The following is a 15,421-nucleotide window of genomic DNA, read 5'->3' on the forward strand; positions in this document are numbered from 1 at the left end:
CACTTAATCCAGTAGATTTAAGGAATCTATCGGGAATGGTTTAATTTGCAATGACATAGAAGAGAACCTTTGCAGATGATGCTAAACTGGCAGGAATAGCTAACACCCTAGAAGATAGGCTCAAGGTCCAGATGGATCTTGACAGACTTGAACACTGGGCCCTATCTCACAAAATGAAATTCAATGTAGAGAAAAGTAAAGTCCTACACTTGGGTAAGAAAAACCAAAAGCACACATATAGACTGGGGGAAAACAGGCTTAACAGCAATAACTGAGAGGGATCTTGGAGCCTTAGTGGACATCCAATTAAATAGTGAATAGTGTGTGGCGGCAGCCAAAAAAGACAACACAATCCTAAATTGCATTAACGGACGGATACAATGAATATCAAGTACTAAGGCCACTCTATAAAGCCTTTGTAAGGCCACACCTAGAATCCTGCATCCAGTTTTGGTCAACGCACTATAAAAAAGATGTTGAGACTGGAAAGTGCAGAGAAGAGCAATCAGGATGAAAGGTTAAAACACGAACAGAAGATAAAACATGAACAGTGGCAGGAACTGGGCGTGGCTGGTCTAGTGAAGAGAAGGACCAGGGGAGACAGGAGAGCATCTTCCAATGTTTGAGCGGCAGCTACTGAGAGGAGGAAGGGGGTCAAGCTGTTTTCCAAAGCACCCGAAGGCCAGACAAGGAATAATGGATGGAAACAGACCAAGGAGAGATTCAACCTGGAAATAAGGATAATTTTTCTGAGAGAGAACAACCAATGGAACAGAAGTTGTGGGAGCTTCATCACTGGAGGCTTTCAAGAAGAGACTGGGCTGCCATCTGTCAAAAATGGTGTAGGGTCTCCTGCTTGGGTGGGGGGTTGGACTAGATGACCTCCAAGGTCCCTTCCAACTCTGCTAATCTGTTAATTTAAGATGGAATCCTCCAGGTGGGGGGGTTGTCCTGGATGACCTCAAGGGTCCCTTCTCACATGACGCTAGAACATTTCCTGGTGCACATATTGTTGCTCTGTGTCCTGTGCAGGGAACCAAACTCTCCTCGTGGGAAAACATCTGTCCAGTGTCCCAGTGTGGGGCTGGTGTCCAGAGGCAGGCTGGCTGTTCTTTTCAGGAGGAGACTGGGAGGGCAAGAGGTAAAATTGCCGCTCTTCCCTCCAGAATGCAGCAAGGCGGGATTCTGTCCCCCTGATGCTCCAGTCCCTGAGTAGCTCCAGGGACAACCTGTGTGTGTTGCAGGCGCCTTGGGCAAACCCATTCCCATTTGGATATTGCTGGCGTGATGTAACAGCCGCACAAGGAGATTCCTCTGTGGGTGAGTAGCTGGGAAAAGCACCCACAGGCTGGTGGTTGTGCCTATGGCTTTGCCTGTGTGTGTGTGTGTGTGTCAGGAACTTGTCCAATGCCACTCCTCCCCTTAAGAGAGTCCTGCTCCAGCAGGAACCCTTCTGTATTTGAGGGGCTGCCCTGTGGTTGGAGGGTAAGCAAGATGCAAAGCCTTTTGGAGACTTCCTGAGGCAGAGCCCAACTTGTGCAGGCAAGAGAGGTTCTTGCTTGCCCTGGTGCCTCTCCGTCTGGGATTCTTCCTCTTGCTTCAAGTCCAGGGAGGCTGAGGTGATGGTGCCAGGGATCAGGAGACCCCTTGTGGGTGGGGCGCTCTCTCTTGTGCCAGGGCTGGGATTTCCCAGACGGCTTGCAACCCGGAGCCCAGAGCAGAGTTCTTAGAATGAGTCTGAGGGCCTGACGGGGGCACCTGGCTTCTTCTTTCCCAGAAGGAATTCATCAAAGCTCTGAGTGCTCGGGCAGCACCCTGAAAGAAACGTCCTTTGGGGTGAGGAGCGACTTGCAAGCCAAGGACCGGGCAGGGGTTGAGCGGGTCTGCAGAGGGAGGCCACAGCTTGTAGGGAACCAGAGGCTTCCTGCTTGAACAGGGGTTGGACTAGAAGACCTCCAAGGTCCCTTCCAACTCCATTAGTCTGTTCCTTCTGCTTGGGAAGGGCCATGGGTCAGCCAATGGTTCCGGTAGGGCTGCATCCTGAGGAGACGCCAGCGACCGGCTCCGTAAGCACCCTGCTGGCCTTCCTCAAAGGCCGGAGCCTCACAGGCCTTGCTGCAAGAGACCTGCAGCTGTTTCCTCCAGCAGAACCCAGCATGCCAACAGGAAGGGCCCAGGGGTGTGGCAGTGGGTGAAGGAAGGCCAGCCGAGGGGATGGTTTGTCCCTCTAGATGTCTGGGTACATTGGTGAAGCTGATTCCTCCTCCTCCTCCTCCTCCTGAGAAGCAAACTCACAGCTGCAAAAAATTGAGGAACCCCCCTGGAGGATTCCCAGGGCATGCATGAGGTTTGTTGGCCTCGTTTGGCATGCTCTGAGGGGCTCCCCACCATCGGGCAGCTGTTTTGGGGTCCAGCAGCGCGTGGTGTGTGCTGCCACCCACAGGAATCTGAAATCCGAGCAGTGCTGCAATCCCCCCCCCCAAGCCACCCTGCATTTGGCTCTGCCTGCCATTGGCACAGCCAGTTCCCTCAGGCGGGACATGTGCAGGCAAGGCCCAGGGTGGGTCTGTGTCCCCCTCGTGTGTCTGTGGGGACAGTCTTGGCGTGGCCGGCCCTGCTTGCTCTGAACCTGCTGAGATCAGCTTTGCTGCTCAGGCTCTGCAGAAGGTCCTGCTGCTTCCTTCTCGGAGCCAGCCGGCCGGCCCAAGTAGTAGTAGTAGTAGTACTTGGGGCCCACTCAACCCCGAGTAGCCTTCAGCCACAAAAAAGCCAGGCCTCCCTTCTGCCCACAGCCCTGCGGTGTCGTTTCCCAGAGGGGTTGAATATTCACAGGGAAACTATTTTAACTAAAAGGCAGGATAGGTGTGTCATAATAACATCTGTGCAGCCCAGGGTGGTTATGCTGGGATGGCAACAGATTACAGGGAAGCTTCCTGAAAATAAATGCTCTGGGGAGCAGCTGCAGCTTCTGAACTCACGAAGTGGCAGAAGTGGCTCCCTGGGCAGAGAGATCAGCCGCGAAGGGTCCCTGAGGAAGACCAGCACGACGGAGGGTGGCTGTGACCCAGGACTCCGGCAAGACCCAGCCATCCAGGCCTGGCATCCTGGGAGGGGCAAGCCAGGGACCTGCAGGGAAAATGTTGGAAAGCGAGGCTGGTCCAGAGACATAGTCCTCGACTTACAACAGTTCCTTTAGTGACCATTCAAAGTTACAATGGCACTAACCATGTGTGCATTTTCGTCCAAATTTTTTCTGCTTTTGAACATGTCCACCACATGTGGTAATATGTCCCTGGTCCTATATGTTAAAACAGCATATAGATTATAAATCAGAATTATTTTTGTTAGACATAATGCCAGAAAAATATGAGAAAAGGAATTTATATTTAATATTATATGTCTTGACAGCAGCAAGAATTGTATTTGCACAGCACCGGAAAAATGAGGAAACATCTACAGAAGAAGCAATAATCAAAAAAATATTAGAGTGTGCAGAAATGGACAGACTGACATTGAAGATAAGAGAAAAAGAAGACACAGACTATTTTCGGACATGGAACTTGTTTTACAAATGGTTCGACAACAGAGGTAGAAACTAGGAACTGGAAAAATAGTATTATGTAAGCAAATTAACCCAGACAACACGCTGTTCACAAAGACTTATGTATGTAAAGAGAAAATGTATAAAGAAATAATAATAATAATAAAAAGCTACGACGACACTGAAAAAAGTGACTTATTACCATTTTTCACACTTAATGACCGTTGGAGCATTCCCATGGTCAAAGGGTAATATTTCAGGCACTTGGCAACTGACTCATATTTATGACGGTCGCAGTGTCCTGGGGTCATGTGATCCCCCTTCACGGCCTTCTGACAAGCAAAGTCTGAACAAGCCAGGTTCACTTAGCAGCCATGTTAGCAACTGAATAACTGCAACGATTCACTTAGCAACGGTGGTGAGAAAGGGGGCACAAGGGGCAAAACCTAACAATTTTGGGTATAAACCTAACAAGTTTGGCATAAATTTTGGGCTCAATTGTGGCCGTAAGTCGAGAACTATCTGTAGCTCCCACTGTAGGTGGCTGAAGAGTTGCTGAGCCTGAGGGTGAAGGGAATCCTCCTTCCTGCTCTTCCTCCCCAGCAACTGCTCACCCGAAGGTCAACTGACCCCCCTGAATTTTGGAGGTTCCAAAGACCCAGCTTGGCGGGTGTCAGCAAACGGTTTCCTCCTCCTCTCTGAAAATCAGCTAGCCCGCCCCCCACCCCCAGATGCAGGATTTCAATTCCCTTGCAGGGGATGGAAGCAAGCAGAGCCACATCCCCCCCCCACCTGTATCTCTGGAGATTTTGTGATTTAGTGCTGGGGGGGGCAGGAGAAACTCTGGGTCGGCCGTATCCTGTGGCTGCTGAGTGTCCTTGGGACGAAGAGGAAACCACCCGGCTCAGAACTGCTGAGTGGCAGAATTTGGAAGGAGGAAGTTGGTGAGTGAGAAAGCAGATGGAGATCCCCCTTCAGCCATGAAGCCCACCCTCCTCCTGACTGCCCTCCCTGCTAGAGTTGCAGAGGATAAAATGGGGGGAGGGCTGCCCATGCTTTGGGCCTAGAAAAAGGTAGAGATGAAGGGGTGGGAGGACCTCTGGCAGGGCTCCAGCCCCCCCCCCCATGTTGTGTCTTTCAAAGGACTCAGATGGGAGAGTCCGGGAGGGGGACGGAGGGGAGCTTTGATTATGCTTTCATCCACCCCTCATCACACGGAGTTCTTGGCTCGGGCTACAGTGCCCCCCCCGCAGAGATTTCTAGCAATGGGCTCCTAGCAGGTGGGGAGGGTGGGGCACCATCCTTGTTTTCTAGCACAGAAGCGCCCCCCCCCCCCCCCGCAGGAAAGCGGCTCTCTGGAGACAGGATATGGAGCCCATTTCCTGGGGAGATCAAGGAAGTTCGAGGAAGCTCCTTCCAAGCCTGTAAGCAAGGGGGTGCAGGGCCGGTTGAAGGGGGTGGAAGCCCCCCATGGACAGCCGGGCTCTTCTGGGCCCCTAGCCGGGCTCCCCTGACCCCGGAGGGCTGCAGCTCCTCTCCTCCTTGTTGGGGAACAGGCCTTCTGCAGGGAGTCTGGACCTCAGCCCAAGGTGGCGCCCCCCCCCCGCAAAGGCCTGCAGCTCCCTTCTCCGGAGGGCCGCCGGGAAGGGCAGAGCAATCCTGCCAGGTAGCCCCGTCTCAGCCCGCAGAGCGCAGGAGGCAGCCCGCTTGGCCGTCCAGGTGGGGATCTCTGCCCCTCCCTCCCTCCCTTCCCAGCCACAGCAGGAGCGCAGCCCCCTCGCCGGGGCAGAGGCCGGGACGCTCTTTGGGGCTGGGAGAGGCCAGGGCTGCCTTGGGCGCCGGGCGCTCCCCTCTGCCGCCGGTGTGGCGGCTTCTCCCCTCCCTGCCCGACACGCCCCCCCCCGCGCTCTCCTCGGGCCAAGTTCGCCCCCGTTGCGGAGAGACCCGCGGCTGCCCGTCCTTGCCGAAGCGGCCGAGCCCGGCATCCCGGCCAGCGGCGGGACTCTCCCTCGCCTCCCCTCCCTCCGGCTGGGGCGGGCTCCGGAAAGCCGCCGCGAGGGCGTATAAAGGCGGCTGGCCGAGCGCGAGTGGCCGGACAAGCGAAAGCGGGAAGGCCGGCAAGTGGGGCGGATGGGCGGGCAGGAGGCGAAGGGGGGAGGCGGGCGGGATCCCCTTTTCCTCGCAACCCCCGCCCCAATTCCCCCAACTCCCGAGACCGGCCCGGCCCCCTCCAAGCGCAGTTTCTCGCCTTCCAGACGGGGGACCCAGCAGGAGCAACTGCGCCCGGCGCGCTGCCTCTGCCGCGGGCTGCCTCTCGGCTGTTCTCCGGGCGAGCGGGCGCGAAACCGCGGCTGCCGGCAGGGACGCTTAGGCGGGCGGGCTCCGAACTCGGAGAAGCGGCTGCCTGGGACCTCCCGGCCCCACATGGACGGCCGAGTTCCGCCCTTCTCCTTCCCCGCCAGACGGGACCCGCGCCCGGGCTGCGCGCTGCTGCGCTCCTTCGGACCGGGCAGCACCTGGATGGGCGTTTCGGGGAGGAGAGTCGGGCTGGGGGCTTGCTGGCCGGAGGGCGCCCCCCCCCCCGGCATCGCTGCTTTCTTCGGGGACCAGAGCGGATGAAGCGGCCGAAAGACGCGGGCTGCGAGGTTTTTGGGAGAAACCCCTGGTCTCTGGGCCCTCTCTCCGCGCCAATCTGGGATACTTTGGTTGCCCCCGCTTGATCTCTGGCCACCGATGCCCTTAAGGCGGTGGAAAGAAAATAGTGGCGAAGGGCCGGGTCTCCCCAGAGCCCCAGCAGAGAGACGCCCACCTGTGGCCTCACCTGCCCAGAGGACTGGCTCCCTTTGAAGATCGGTGGTGCTGCCATTTGTCTCTGCCTGCCTGCCTCATCTACCTACCCCCCCTCTCTCTCCCAGCTTATTATGCTGTCCACCTCACCTGGAGGGGGGCTTCCCTTGTGAGCCTAAGAAAGATGCCCAAGGGGTGCAGATGTTCTCAGGACTGGGTCATTCTAAGGGGAGCCCCCTGCGCACACTTCCCTCTGGAAACTGACCTCTTGCCCCTTGCAGGAAAGAGCTGCCATGCCTCTGCACTGCCTACTGTTCTTGCTGACCTGGCTGGGCACAGCCTCTGTGGCTGCCCACACTCCTGCCTGCAAGATGAGAATCACAGACAAGGGCCTGGCGCTGGGTAAGTAGCGGATGGGGCGGGGGGGGGGGCGCGAGAGCACGAAGAGCTGGGCAGGGGGGGTCCAGGCTTGGGGATGCATTCCCACTGGCTCCAGCAGGGGGACCCCCATTTTCCCCCTGCTGGTTTGGTTGGCACTGCCCATTGCCCACACAGGTAAGAGTGGCGGCCTGACTTCACTTCCGCACAGGCAGGCTGATAGTTTGGGCTCTGGGCTACTGGCCAGCAGTGGCCAGACTGGGGGTGATGCCTTTGGGGGTCTCTTGCAGTGAAGCAGGAGGGTCTGCGCTTCGTGGAGCAGGAGCTGGAGAGCATCTCTATCCCTGATCTGCATGGCAAGCAGGGCAAGTTCCACTACAACATCAGCAGGTGAGTTGGCTGGGCTGGCTGCTTACAGGCCCCGGCTCCTCCCAAGAGCCCCTCAAGCCCCCTCGGCCCGCCTGGCCTGCTTGATCCCTGAGCCTGAGGAGGCAGCTGAGTTCACCCAGCCAACCAATGCGGCAGGTGTGATGGTCTGTGGGAGGCGGAGGAAAGAGCTGCAGCCAGGGGGGGGGAAGAGGCAGATGAGCCTGCAGGAGGAATGGGGGCCTCATCGAGGAGAGATTCAGCCTGGAAATGAGGAGGAATTTCCTGACAGTGAGAACCATCAGTCAATGGAACAGAAGTTGCCTTCAGAAGTTGTGGGAGCTTCATCCCTGGAGGCTTTCAAGGGGAGACTGGACTTCCCTCTGTCAGAAATGGTGTGGGGTCTCCTGCTTGGGTGGGGGGCTGGACTAGATGACCTCCAAGGTCCCTTCCAACTCTTGGCGTAAGGCACTAATGCAGGCAAAGGGCACTGCTGTCGTAGGAGTGTGTGTGTGTGTGTGTGTGTGTGCCTATGGAATTGTCTATCCTCCATCCTAAAATAAGGAGACTTCCCCCAGGAATCTGGCAGGGACTGATCCAAACTGGATGGATGGCAGGAGCTCTTCAAGTGAGGCAGAGAAGCGCAATAGAGTTTACCCTCCTGGCTCTGTGACAGCTGATGCAAGAAAAAACACACGGATTCTGTTGCAGGAGTGAAGAGAGCAGCCTGTCTCTGCTGGGGGCTGGGCAGGGCTGGAACCAGGGTTACCACAACAACCGTTGGTGTCTGTGGAAGCGGCCAATCGGGAAAGCCTCCCAGGGTCTCCAAACCCTTTGATTTCAACCCCCCACCCACCCAGACTCCCCACCTTCATCTCCTTCCTGTTTTGCTCCTCCCTCTTTGCAGGGGGCACAAGGCCCCTAACTCGGTGCACAGTTTGTGCAACACCCTGACCCACACAGGCTGAGGCGGGGCAGGGGCTGGCACAGTGGTGAAATGCTATTTTTTTTACTACCGGTTCTGTGGGCATGGCTTGGGGGGCGTGGCAGGGGAAGGATACTGCAAAATCCCCATTCCCTCCCCACTCTGGGGCCAGCCAGAGGTGGCATTTGCCGGTTCTCCGAACTACTCAAAATTTCCGCTGCCGGTTCTCCAGAACCCGTCAGAACCTGCTGGATTTCACCCCTGGGCTGGCACCAAGGGGGGCGATGGCAGGGGAAGAGGTGGGGAGATGGGGTAGGGGGCAGAGGACCCCCATCCCCACCTGAGCGTCTCTCCCTGCAGCGTGAAGGTGACTCACCTGCAGCTGAACTTCTCTGAGCTCCACTTCCAACCGGAGCAGGACCTGGCCTTCCGGATCAACAACGGCTCCATCGGGGTGCGATTCCGGCGGCAGCTGCTCTACTGGTTCTTGTGAGTGGCTCCTTCATTCCTTCTTATTCTACAGGCAGTCCTTGACTTGAAACAATTCGTTTAGTGACCATTCAGAGATATATCGTCCCTGAAAAAAAAGTGACTTATGATGTTTTTCACACTTACGACCATTGCAGCATCCCCCATTTTGGTCACGTGATCAGAATTCAGACGCTTGGCAGCAGACTCGTATTTATGACGCTCGCTGTGTCCCAGGATCATGTGGCCCCCTTTTGTGACCTTCTGACAAACCAAGTCAATTGAATGGGGGAAGCCAGATTCGCTTAACGACCGTGTTGCTATCTTGACCACAGCAGTGATTCACTTAACAACTGTGGCAAGAAAGGTCATAAAATGGGGCAAAATTCACTTAACAAATGGTTCACTTTGCAACATAAATTTTGGACTCCATTGTGGTTGTAAGTGGAGGAATATCTGTAACAATCCCTGGGTGATTCCCCATCAAAAACAAAAACAAAAACAAAAACATACAGACCATATTAAAACAATAAAAACCAACTGCATTAAAAACAAAAACGGGCTTCTAATTATAATATATCCCCCCTCCCAAACTCCACCAGCAGTCCTGCGCTTCGAACCCAGGGCTCTCCGGCCTTGATGGGACCCCTGGCGCCTTCTGTATGGTCTGCACAGGGAAGGAGGGAGAGGGGGGGTCTTAGAGATGAAGAGGGAAGCCTGTGGCAAGGGGCCATCTGAAGCCCCTTCCCTCCTCACTTCTCCAACCGCTTGCTGCCCAGCTATGACATCGGCTCCATCAAGACGTGGGCCGAAGGGGTCAACATCCACACCCTGCTGAGGCTCTCCAGGGACCAGGGGGGCCGCCTCAAGATCGCCAACATGAGCTGCAACGCCTCCATCGCCCGGATGCACGCGGGATTCAGTGGCACCCTCCGGTAACCGGCCCCAGCCCCTCCCTCTCCTGGGGGCCTGGAAGGGAGGGGGAGCCCATTTTGTCAAGGGAATCTCCGCCCCCCCCGGAAGGACCCTGGGGTGGGGGTGGCATGCCAGGACCCGGGGCTGCCAAGAGGTGGATGCCGAGCAGGCTGCCTTCTCCTGCCAAGGAAGAAAACTTTGAAGAAGCAGCAGGTGGGGAGGGGGCGACACTCCTAAAGGAGGGATCTTTAGCCTTGACCAGCCTTTTCTGACTCTCTCCAGAAAGGTCTATGAATTCGTGGCCATACTCCTCACCACAGGGATGCGCTACCTAATCAGTCAACAGGTGAGCCCCAAGCCCCAGGTGAGCCCTGCTGGCCAAAGGCGAAGGGAACAGCGCACAGGTGGCAGGTGTGCCAGTCTCCCGAGTCCAGTGTAGAGCAGGGAAACCCTGATTTTTGCCTATGAACCCCTGCAATTTCCCCCCTTACATTCCTCTGTCTGAGGTTTCTCTCAGTGGCTCCACTGGGCTTCCAACCGCAGAGGGAATGTTGCTACTTGGAGTAGCCTTAGGGAGTAGACTATTGGGGCACCTGAAGGACTTTGGGGCCAGCCTAGGTAAAGAACCCACTGGGATGCCCCAACTCTGGCATAGGGTTGGAAGGGACCTTAGAGGTCTTCTAGTCCAGCTCCCCTACCAAGGCCTTATACCATGCTGGACAAACGGCTGCCCAAACTTTCCTGGAAAAGCTCCAGTGATGGAGCCACCACCACTCCAGGAGGGAGGCTGTTCCTTCCCTTTTCCCACCAGCTCCGATTTCTCTCTGCCTTTCAGATCTGCCCTGCGCTCAACCACGCTGGGCTGGTGCTACTCAACTCCCTGCTGGACACGGTGCCCGGTGAGTGGTGGGCAGCATCCCCTTTTCCTGCCAAAGAAGGCGGAGGGAGAACTCTGGGCAGGGGGCAACCCTGGTGCAACGGGATTCTTCCTCACTCTTTTCTCCTCCTCTGCAGTGCGCAATCCAGTGGACGAATACGTGGGCAGCGACTACTCCCTACTCAATGACCCCCATGTCACCCCGGAGAACATAGACCTGGATTTCAAGGTACCCGCTGAGTGCCCCGTGCAGAGGGTTCCCTTATGGCAGGGATCCCCAACCCCCGGGCACCTTCAGAACTGGGCATATGCAGCTCCAGGTCTTTGACTGGTGGGCACTCGTGTGTGTGCGTGAAGCTCCGTCACGCGCGTGTGAATGCTCGTCGCGTGTGTAAATGGAGCTGTCCATGTGTGCACATCTGCCACTTGCACAAAACTATTTCCTCTCCCCCCCTTGCTGGTCCCCCTGCCTTTATGGGATGTGGCATCCAAGAGAAATTGGGATGAGCAGATTAAATCATCCTCAGTGCTGCCAAAGGAGAAGACGGGGCAGCCACGTTTGATGGCCGGTGGAACTAACCACTGCCTCACTCTGGGCTGCCTTCCTTCCCCTTAGAGCTGGCAAAAGCCAGGGTTTAAAAAAAAAGATAAAAATATTGGTTGTGCCACACTAAACACTCTGGAAACGTAGAGCGGGGGGAGGCCTGTCCCAGCCTCCTGAGCCCCAGAACGGCTTTTCCAAAAGGCAACCGGACTCCCTTGTCCTCCCTTTGAAAACGCCTGGCTTCTCACCCAGGAAGCTTCCTCAGCTGCCACTTAGTGAGAACCGAAGAAGCTTCTTGGAGGGGAAGGGAAATATTTTCAAAGAAGAAACAAACAAACAAGGAAGTCCAGTTGCCTTTTGGGAAAAGCACCTTTGGGGCCACCGGGACCTGGAGGATGGAGCCCCCCTATAGAACTTTGTGGGAAAATACAGGCAGCCCTCCACTTACGACCCCAAAATTTCTATCACTAGGTGAGAAAGTTGCTAAGTGACTTTTTATGACTTTTCTTGCCAGAGTTGTTAAGTGAATCCCGGCAGTTGATAAGTTAGTAACACGGTTGTTAAGTGAACCTGGCTTCCCCACTGAGTTGAAGGTTGCAGGAAGGGGAGCAGGTGAGCTCAGGACACCTTGGCCGGCATAAGGACCTGCCAGGGGCCAAGCACTTGGCTTTTGACCATGTGACCAGGGGGCTGCTGCAGAGGTTGGAAGTGTCACAAGTCCCTTTTCTCAGTGCTGTTGTAACGTTGAAGGGTCACTAAATGAACAGTTGTAAGTCAAGGACTACCTGTACAGCAAACATCCACCCACCCACCCTGATCCCACCCCTGGCAGGTATTTGTGGCCCGGCTGCGTCCCAGATGGGAATGAGGGGAGGGGGCCGTGGCCCCAAAGGCCTGCCCCGGACCCTCCTTCCGGTGTGACTCGGCGCCTTCTGCTCGCAGGGCATGTTCTTCCCTCTGCAAAACGAGAACGAGACCCTGCCCAACCTGGCCCCGGAGCCCCTCCTGAGGGAGACGGAGCGGATGGTCTACATGGGGCTCTCTGAATACTTCTTCGACTCCGCCCTCTTCTCCTACTACCGGGCGGGGGTCCTGAACATGGAATTTGCGGGGGATGAGGTAGGCCGGGCTGGGTGGGGGTCTCTCGGAGGGGCCGTGGCCGAGAGGAAGAGGGCTGGCAGGGAGGGGGTAAGGAGCGGGGTGAAAGCTGCTGCCTTGCCCATCGCCTGCCCCTCACGCCCCCCCCCCATCCCTTGTTGCAGGTGCCAAAGGATTTGCAAGTTTTGCTGAGAGCCTCTTTCTTCGGAAGCATCATGCTGTTGGTAAGGGAGGGAGGGAGGGAGGGGGTGAACTTGGAAGGGAAATTTACAGGAAGGACCTCATTATCCATGTAGGAATAATCTCACTTTGAAACTAGATGGGTGGCAAATAAATTTCAGAATTACCGGTATAATATCTGGCTGACTATGCAACAGTCCATAATAATTAAAAGATTAACAAATTTGGAGGTCATCTAGTCCAACCCCCCACCCAAGCAGGGGACCCTACACCATTTCTGACTGATAGCAGTCCAGTCTCTTCAGAGCCTCCAGGGATGAAGCTCCCACAACTTCCAAAGGCAACTTCTCTTCCACTGGTTGATGGTTCTCACTGTCAGAAAATTCCTCCTTATTTTCAGGTTGAATCTCTCCTTGTTCAGTTTTCATCCATTGTTCCTTCTCTGGCCTTCGGGTGCTTTGGAAAACAGCTCAACCCCCCTCCTCCTCTCTGTGGCAGCCCCTCCAATACTGGAAGGCTGCTCTCCTGTCTCCCCTGGTCCTTCTCTTCACTGGACTAGCCAGGCCCAGTTCCTGCAATGGTTCATCGTATGTTTTAGCCTCCAGTCCCCTCATCATCTTTGTTGCTCTTCTCTGCATTTTGACTGTCATTTTCTCCAGATTTCTGTGCTAAATCTTGTCAGTTTTGCATTTTAACAACCCCAATTTATCTTCATCCGCTTCCCCTTTACGGTTCTTCTGCAACCCTCCCCTTTGCCCCCCCCCAAATGTGGCGACCTGCCTTCTTCCAGTGTGGGAATCAAAACCAGAAGTTTTATTTTCAATTCCTTATTACGAGCGAGCTGAAATAAGCTCTCCAAGAGCCACAAGGCAGTTTCTGGTTCCCTTTTAGCAAGACTTCTTCTCCAGCAGGGTCCGCTTGTCTTCCGGCTTGCCCCTTGGCTGACCCTCTGTCCTCTCCCCAGAACCCCGATGTGGTGGACGCGCCCCTGATCTTGAAGCTGCAGGTGACCGAAGCCCCTCGCTGCACCATCCGGTCCTCCGGCACATCCGTCTCTGTCTCGGCCCTGCTCAACATCTTCTTGGCCCCCCTGAACCAGCCCCCAATTCTGCTTTCCAGCCTGACTATGGTGAGCCCACCCCCACCCCCTGGGCCCCCCCCTGCCCTGGGGAGGGGTTTCCATCCTTCTGATTGCTTCTGGTGTTGAGCAAGGGGCTTCCTTCTGGGATCCACAAGGTCTGATGGGTGGGGGGGGGACAGAGCCGAGGGAGGGGTCTGCAAGCCATGCTCCGGCCGGCCCTCCCCCATTGTGGACTCTTCCCACGCAGGAATCCCGCCTGAGCGCCAAGGTGGTCCTTCACCATAAGGCTCTTCGGGTGCAGCTGGATCTCCGAAGGTAGAGCTGGGTGTCCCTGGGGTGCATGTTGGGGGGGGGGAGGATGACCACTGGCCCCAATTTGGTAGCGCTTCTCCCCCTCACCCCCCCTTCTTCCCCCCCCCATTCAGGTTCCGGATCTACTCCAACCAGTCAGCCTTTGAATCTTTGGCAGTAAGTCTAATTTTGAAGTCAGGCCACGGAGGGGCAGAGCCAGGAGCCAAGCGGGTCCTGACTGATGGGGGGCTCCCGGTGCCTATCCCGCCCAGCCACATCCCTTCTCCTGCAACAGGGGCTAGGCTGGACTGGTCCCAACGCCTCTCCCCTGTCCCCCCTCCAGCTCCTCCCACTGCAAGCCCCCCTGAAGACCCTGCTGCAAATGACCATCATGCCCTTCATCAACGGTAGGCACGGGGAGGCGGGCGCATGTGGGGCAACTCTGTGGGGGCAGGGGGCTGGACCCTTTGGGTGGGTGGGCTGCAGAAGGGTGGCCGGGGTGAGGCACGCTTGTGTGGACGCAAACACTCGCACCGAGGATTCAGCAATGAGCAAGACCAGCAAAGCCCCTTCCTCTTCCTTGCAGAGAAGACCACGAAAGGGGTCCGAATCCCCCTCCCTGAAGGCATGGACTTCACCAAGGAGGCCGTCAGGAGCCACTTGGTAAGTAAGATCCCCCCCCTCCCCACCAGGACCCATGGAGCTGGGACGCTCTGCCCCACCAGCCAGCCAACCTCCTGCTTGCCTCTCCAGGGCTACCTCACCATCGGAGCCGACCTGCATTTCACCAAAGGGCTGCGAGAGGTCATTGAGAAGCTCCGGGCGACCCCGGGCCCTTCTCTGGCCTCCAGGGCTGCGTAGGAGCCCTGGATCTCGTCCCTCACCTGGCCCCAACTTTACCTGCCTGCCTGAGTCAGGTGGGGTCCTCTGCTCTGCCGGACACAAGGGTCTTTGTAAGCCTCTGGGACAGCTGAATAAAGAGCTATGCTGCCCGACTCTGCCTCCTGTCTTAAGCAAGGGGTTGCATGTGGGGAGGACTCTTCTCCAATCCCTACAACAGCCCTGCCCGGTAGGCCAGGCCAGCCGCACTCTGGGACATACCGGAAATGGGAACGGGGGCCTCCTACCTTAGTCTGCAGCTACATGGATCCAGAGACAGTTCTGGGCCAATGCCCTCCCCCCAGGGCTCTAAGCTGCCCCCTCCCCAGCAAAGGGGAGCACCCCCACATCTGTCCCACTGTAGACCACACCCTCCTGTCCCGAAAATGCAGATGGAGCCAAAGTCTTGGTGGTCCATCCAGGCTGGGGAAGAGACTCAGTGAAACACCTGCACCACCTCTGGATTTGAAGCAAAAAAGCCTTGAAACTTTCTGGGCTTATGAGCCGTGGGGGTTGCTGAGGGGGCAGAGCTCACACCCCCCAAGTCAGAGAACTTTGAGTTGGTTGCTCAGAGAGCCCAAACTGCTCTCGGACTGAACCAAGGCTCTATCCTCGCCACCAGCCTAATTTGGGGGTTCACCTGACAGCACCACCCCAAAATCCCAAGCAACCCACTCCTTCCTCAACCTTAAAGGGAACACTGAACCATTGCTAAAAGACACAACGGAACTCCAGAAGCCACAACTCGGCTGCAGATTCTGGGATAGTCGAAGAGGCGGCTGCCCAACCACCTCCCCCGCCTCAGGGCTTGGCATGCCCCTCCCCCTCCCCCAGGCAGCTGGCAGGTGGGTGAGGCTGTCAGACCTGCTGCAGCTGCCTGGAGAGAACACTCCTTGGCTGCTGTTCCTCCCCACAAGCAGCTTCTGGGAGCAGCCCATTGGGCAGGGCTGGAGGTGGGAAGGATGGGAAGAGAGGGGAAGGGCTGAGGATAATTACAGAAGAACAGAGTTGGAAGGGACCTTGGAGGTCTTCTAGTCCAACCCCTGTTCAAGCAGGAGATCTAAGACCAGGGGAGTCCAAACTTGGAACTT

At 56.4% G+C, this 15,421-nt stretch overlaps 1 protein-coding gene across 5 annotated transcripts; it reads left to right on the plus strand.

Moving 5' to 3' along the window:
- Positions 1–4,092: 4,092 nt before the first annotated feature.
- Positions 4,093–14,446, plus strand: PLTP (phospholipid transfer protein). Of its 5 annotated transcripts, none has more exons than XM_087888904.1 (16): positions 4,093–4,485; positions 6,610–6,730; positions 6,997–7,096; positions 8,358–8,486; positions 9,245–9,400; positions 9,663–9,726; positions 10,216–10,279; positions 10,395–10,486; positions 11,744–11,920; positions 12,064–12,123; positions 13,044–13,208; positions 13,408–13,475; positions 13,586–13,628; positions 13,795–13,858; positions 14,038–14,114; positions 14,205–14,446. In XM_087888904.1, the coding sequence occupies exons 2-16, from the start codon at positions 6,622–6,624 to the stop codon at positions 14,310–14,312; spliced, it is 1,476 nt and encodes a 491-aa protein (XP_087745030.1). In that variant the 5' UTR covers positions 4,093–4,485; positions 6,610–6,621; the 3' UTR covers positions 14,313–14,446. The 5 variants fall into 5 exon arrangements, with proteins under 5 accessions (XP_087745030.1, XP_087745029.1, XP_034280062.2 ...); XM_087888903.1 differs by lacking the exon at positions 4,093–4,485 and adding an exon at positions 4,783–5,260; XM_034424171.3 differs by lacking the exon at positions 4,093–4,485 and adding an exon at positions 4,794–4,965.
- Positions 14,447–15,421: the final 975 nt, after the last annotated feature.

The sequence above is a fragment of the Pantherophis guttatus genome, chromosome 3, assembly GCF_059756535.1.
Source record: "Pantherophis guttatus breed Tessera chromosome 3, ASM5975653v1, whole genome shotgun sequence".
Taxonomy (NCBI): domain Eukaryota; kingdom Metazoa; phylum Chordata; class Lepidosauria; order Squamata; family Colubridae; genus Pantherophis; species Pantherophis guttatus.

Excerpts from the sequence above, each read along its gene's own strand:
- PLTP (XM_034424169.3), top strand. The coding sequence starts at position 6,157 with ATGAAGCGGCCGAAAGACGCGGGCTGCGAG. Across the intron at positions 8,487-9,244 it reads CAGCTGCTCTACTGGTTCTT|CTATGACATCGGCTCCATCA; the intron begins GTGAGTGGCTCC and ends CTTGCTGCCCAG. Across the intron at positions 13,859-14,037 it reads CATCATGCCCTTCATCAACG|AGAAGACCACGAAAGGGGTC; the intron begins GTAGGCACGGGG and ends TCTTCCTTGCAG.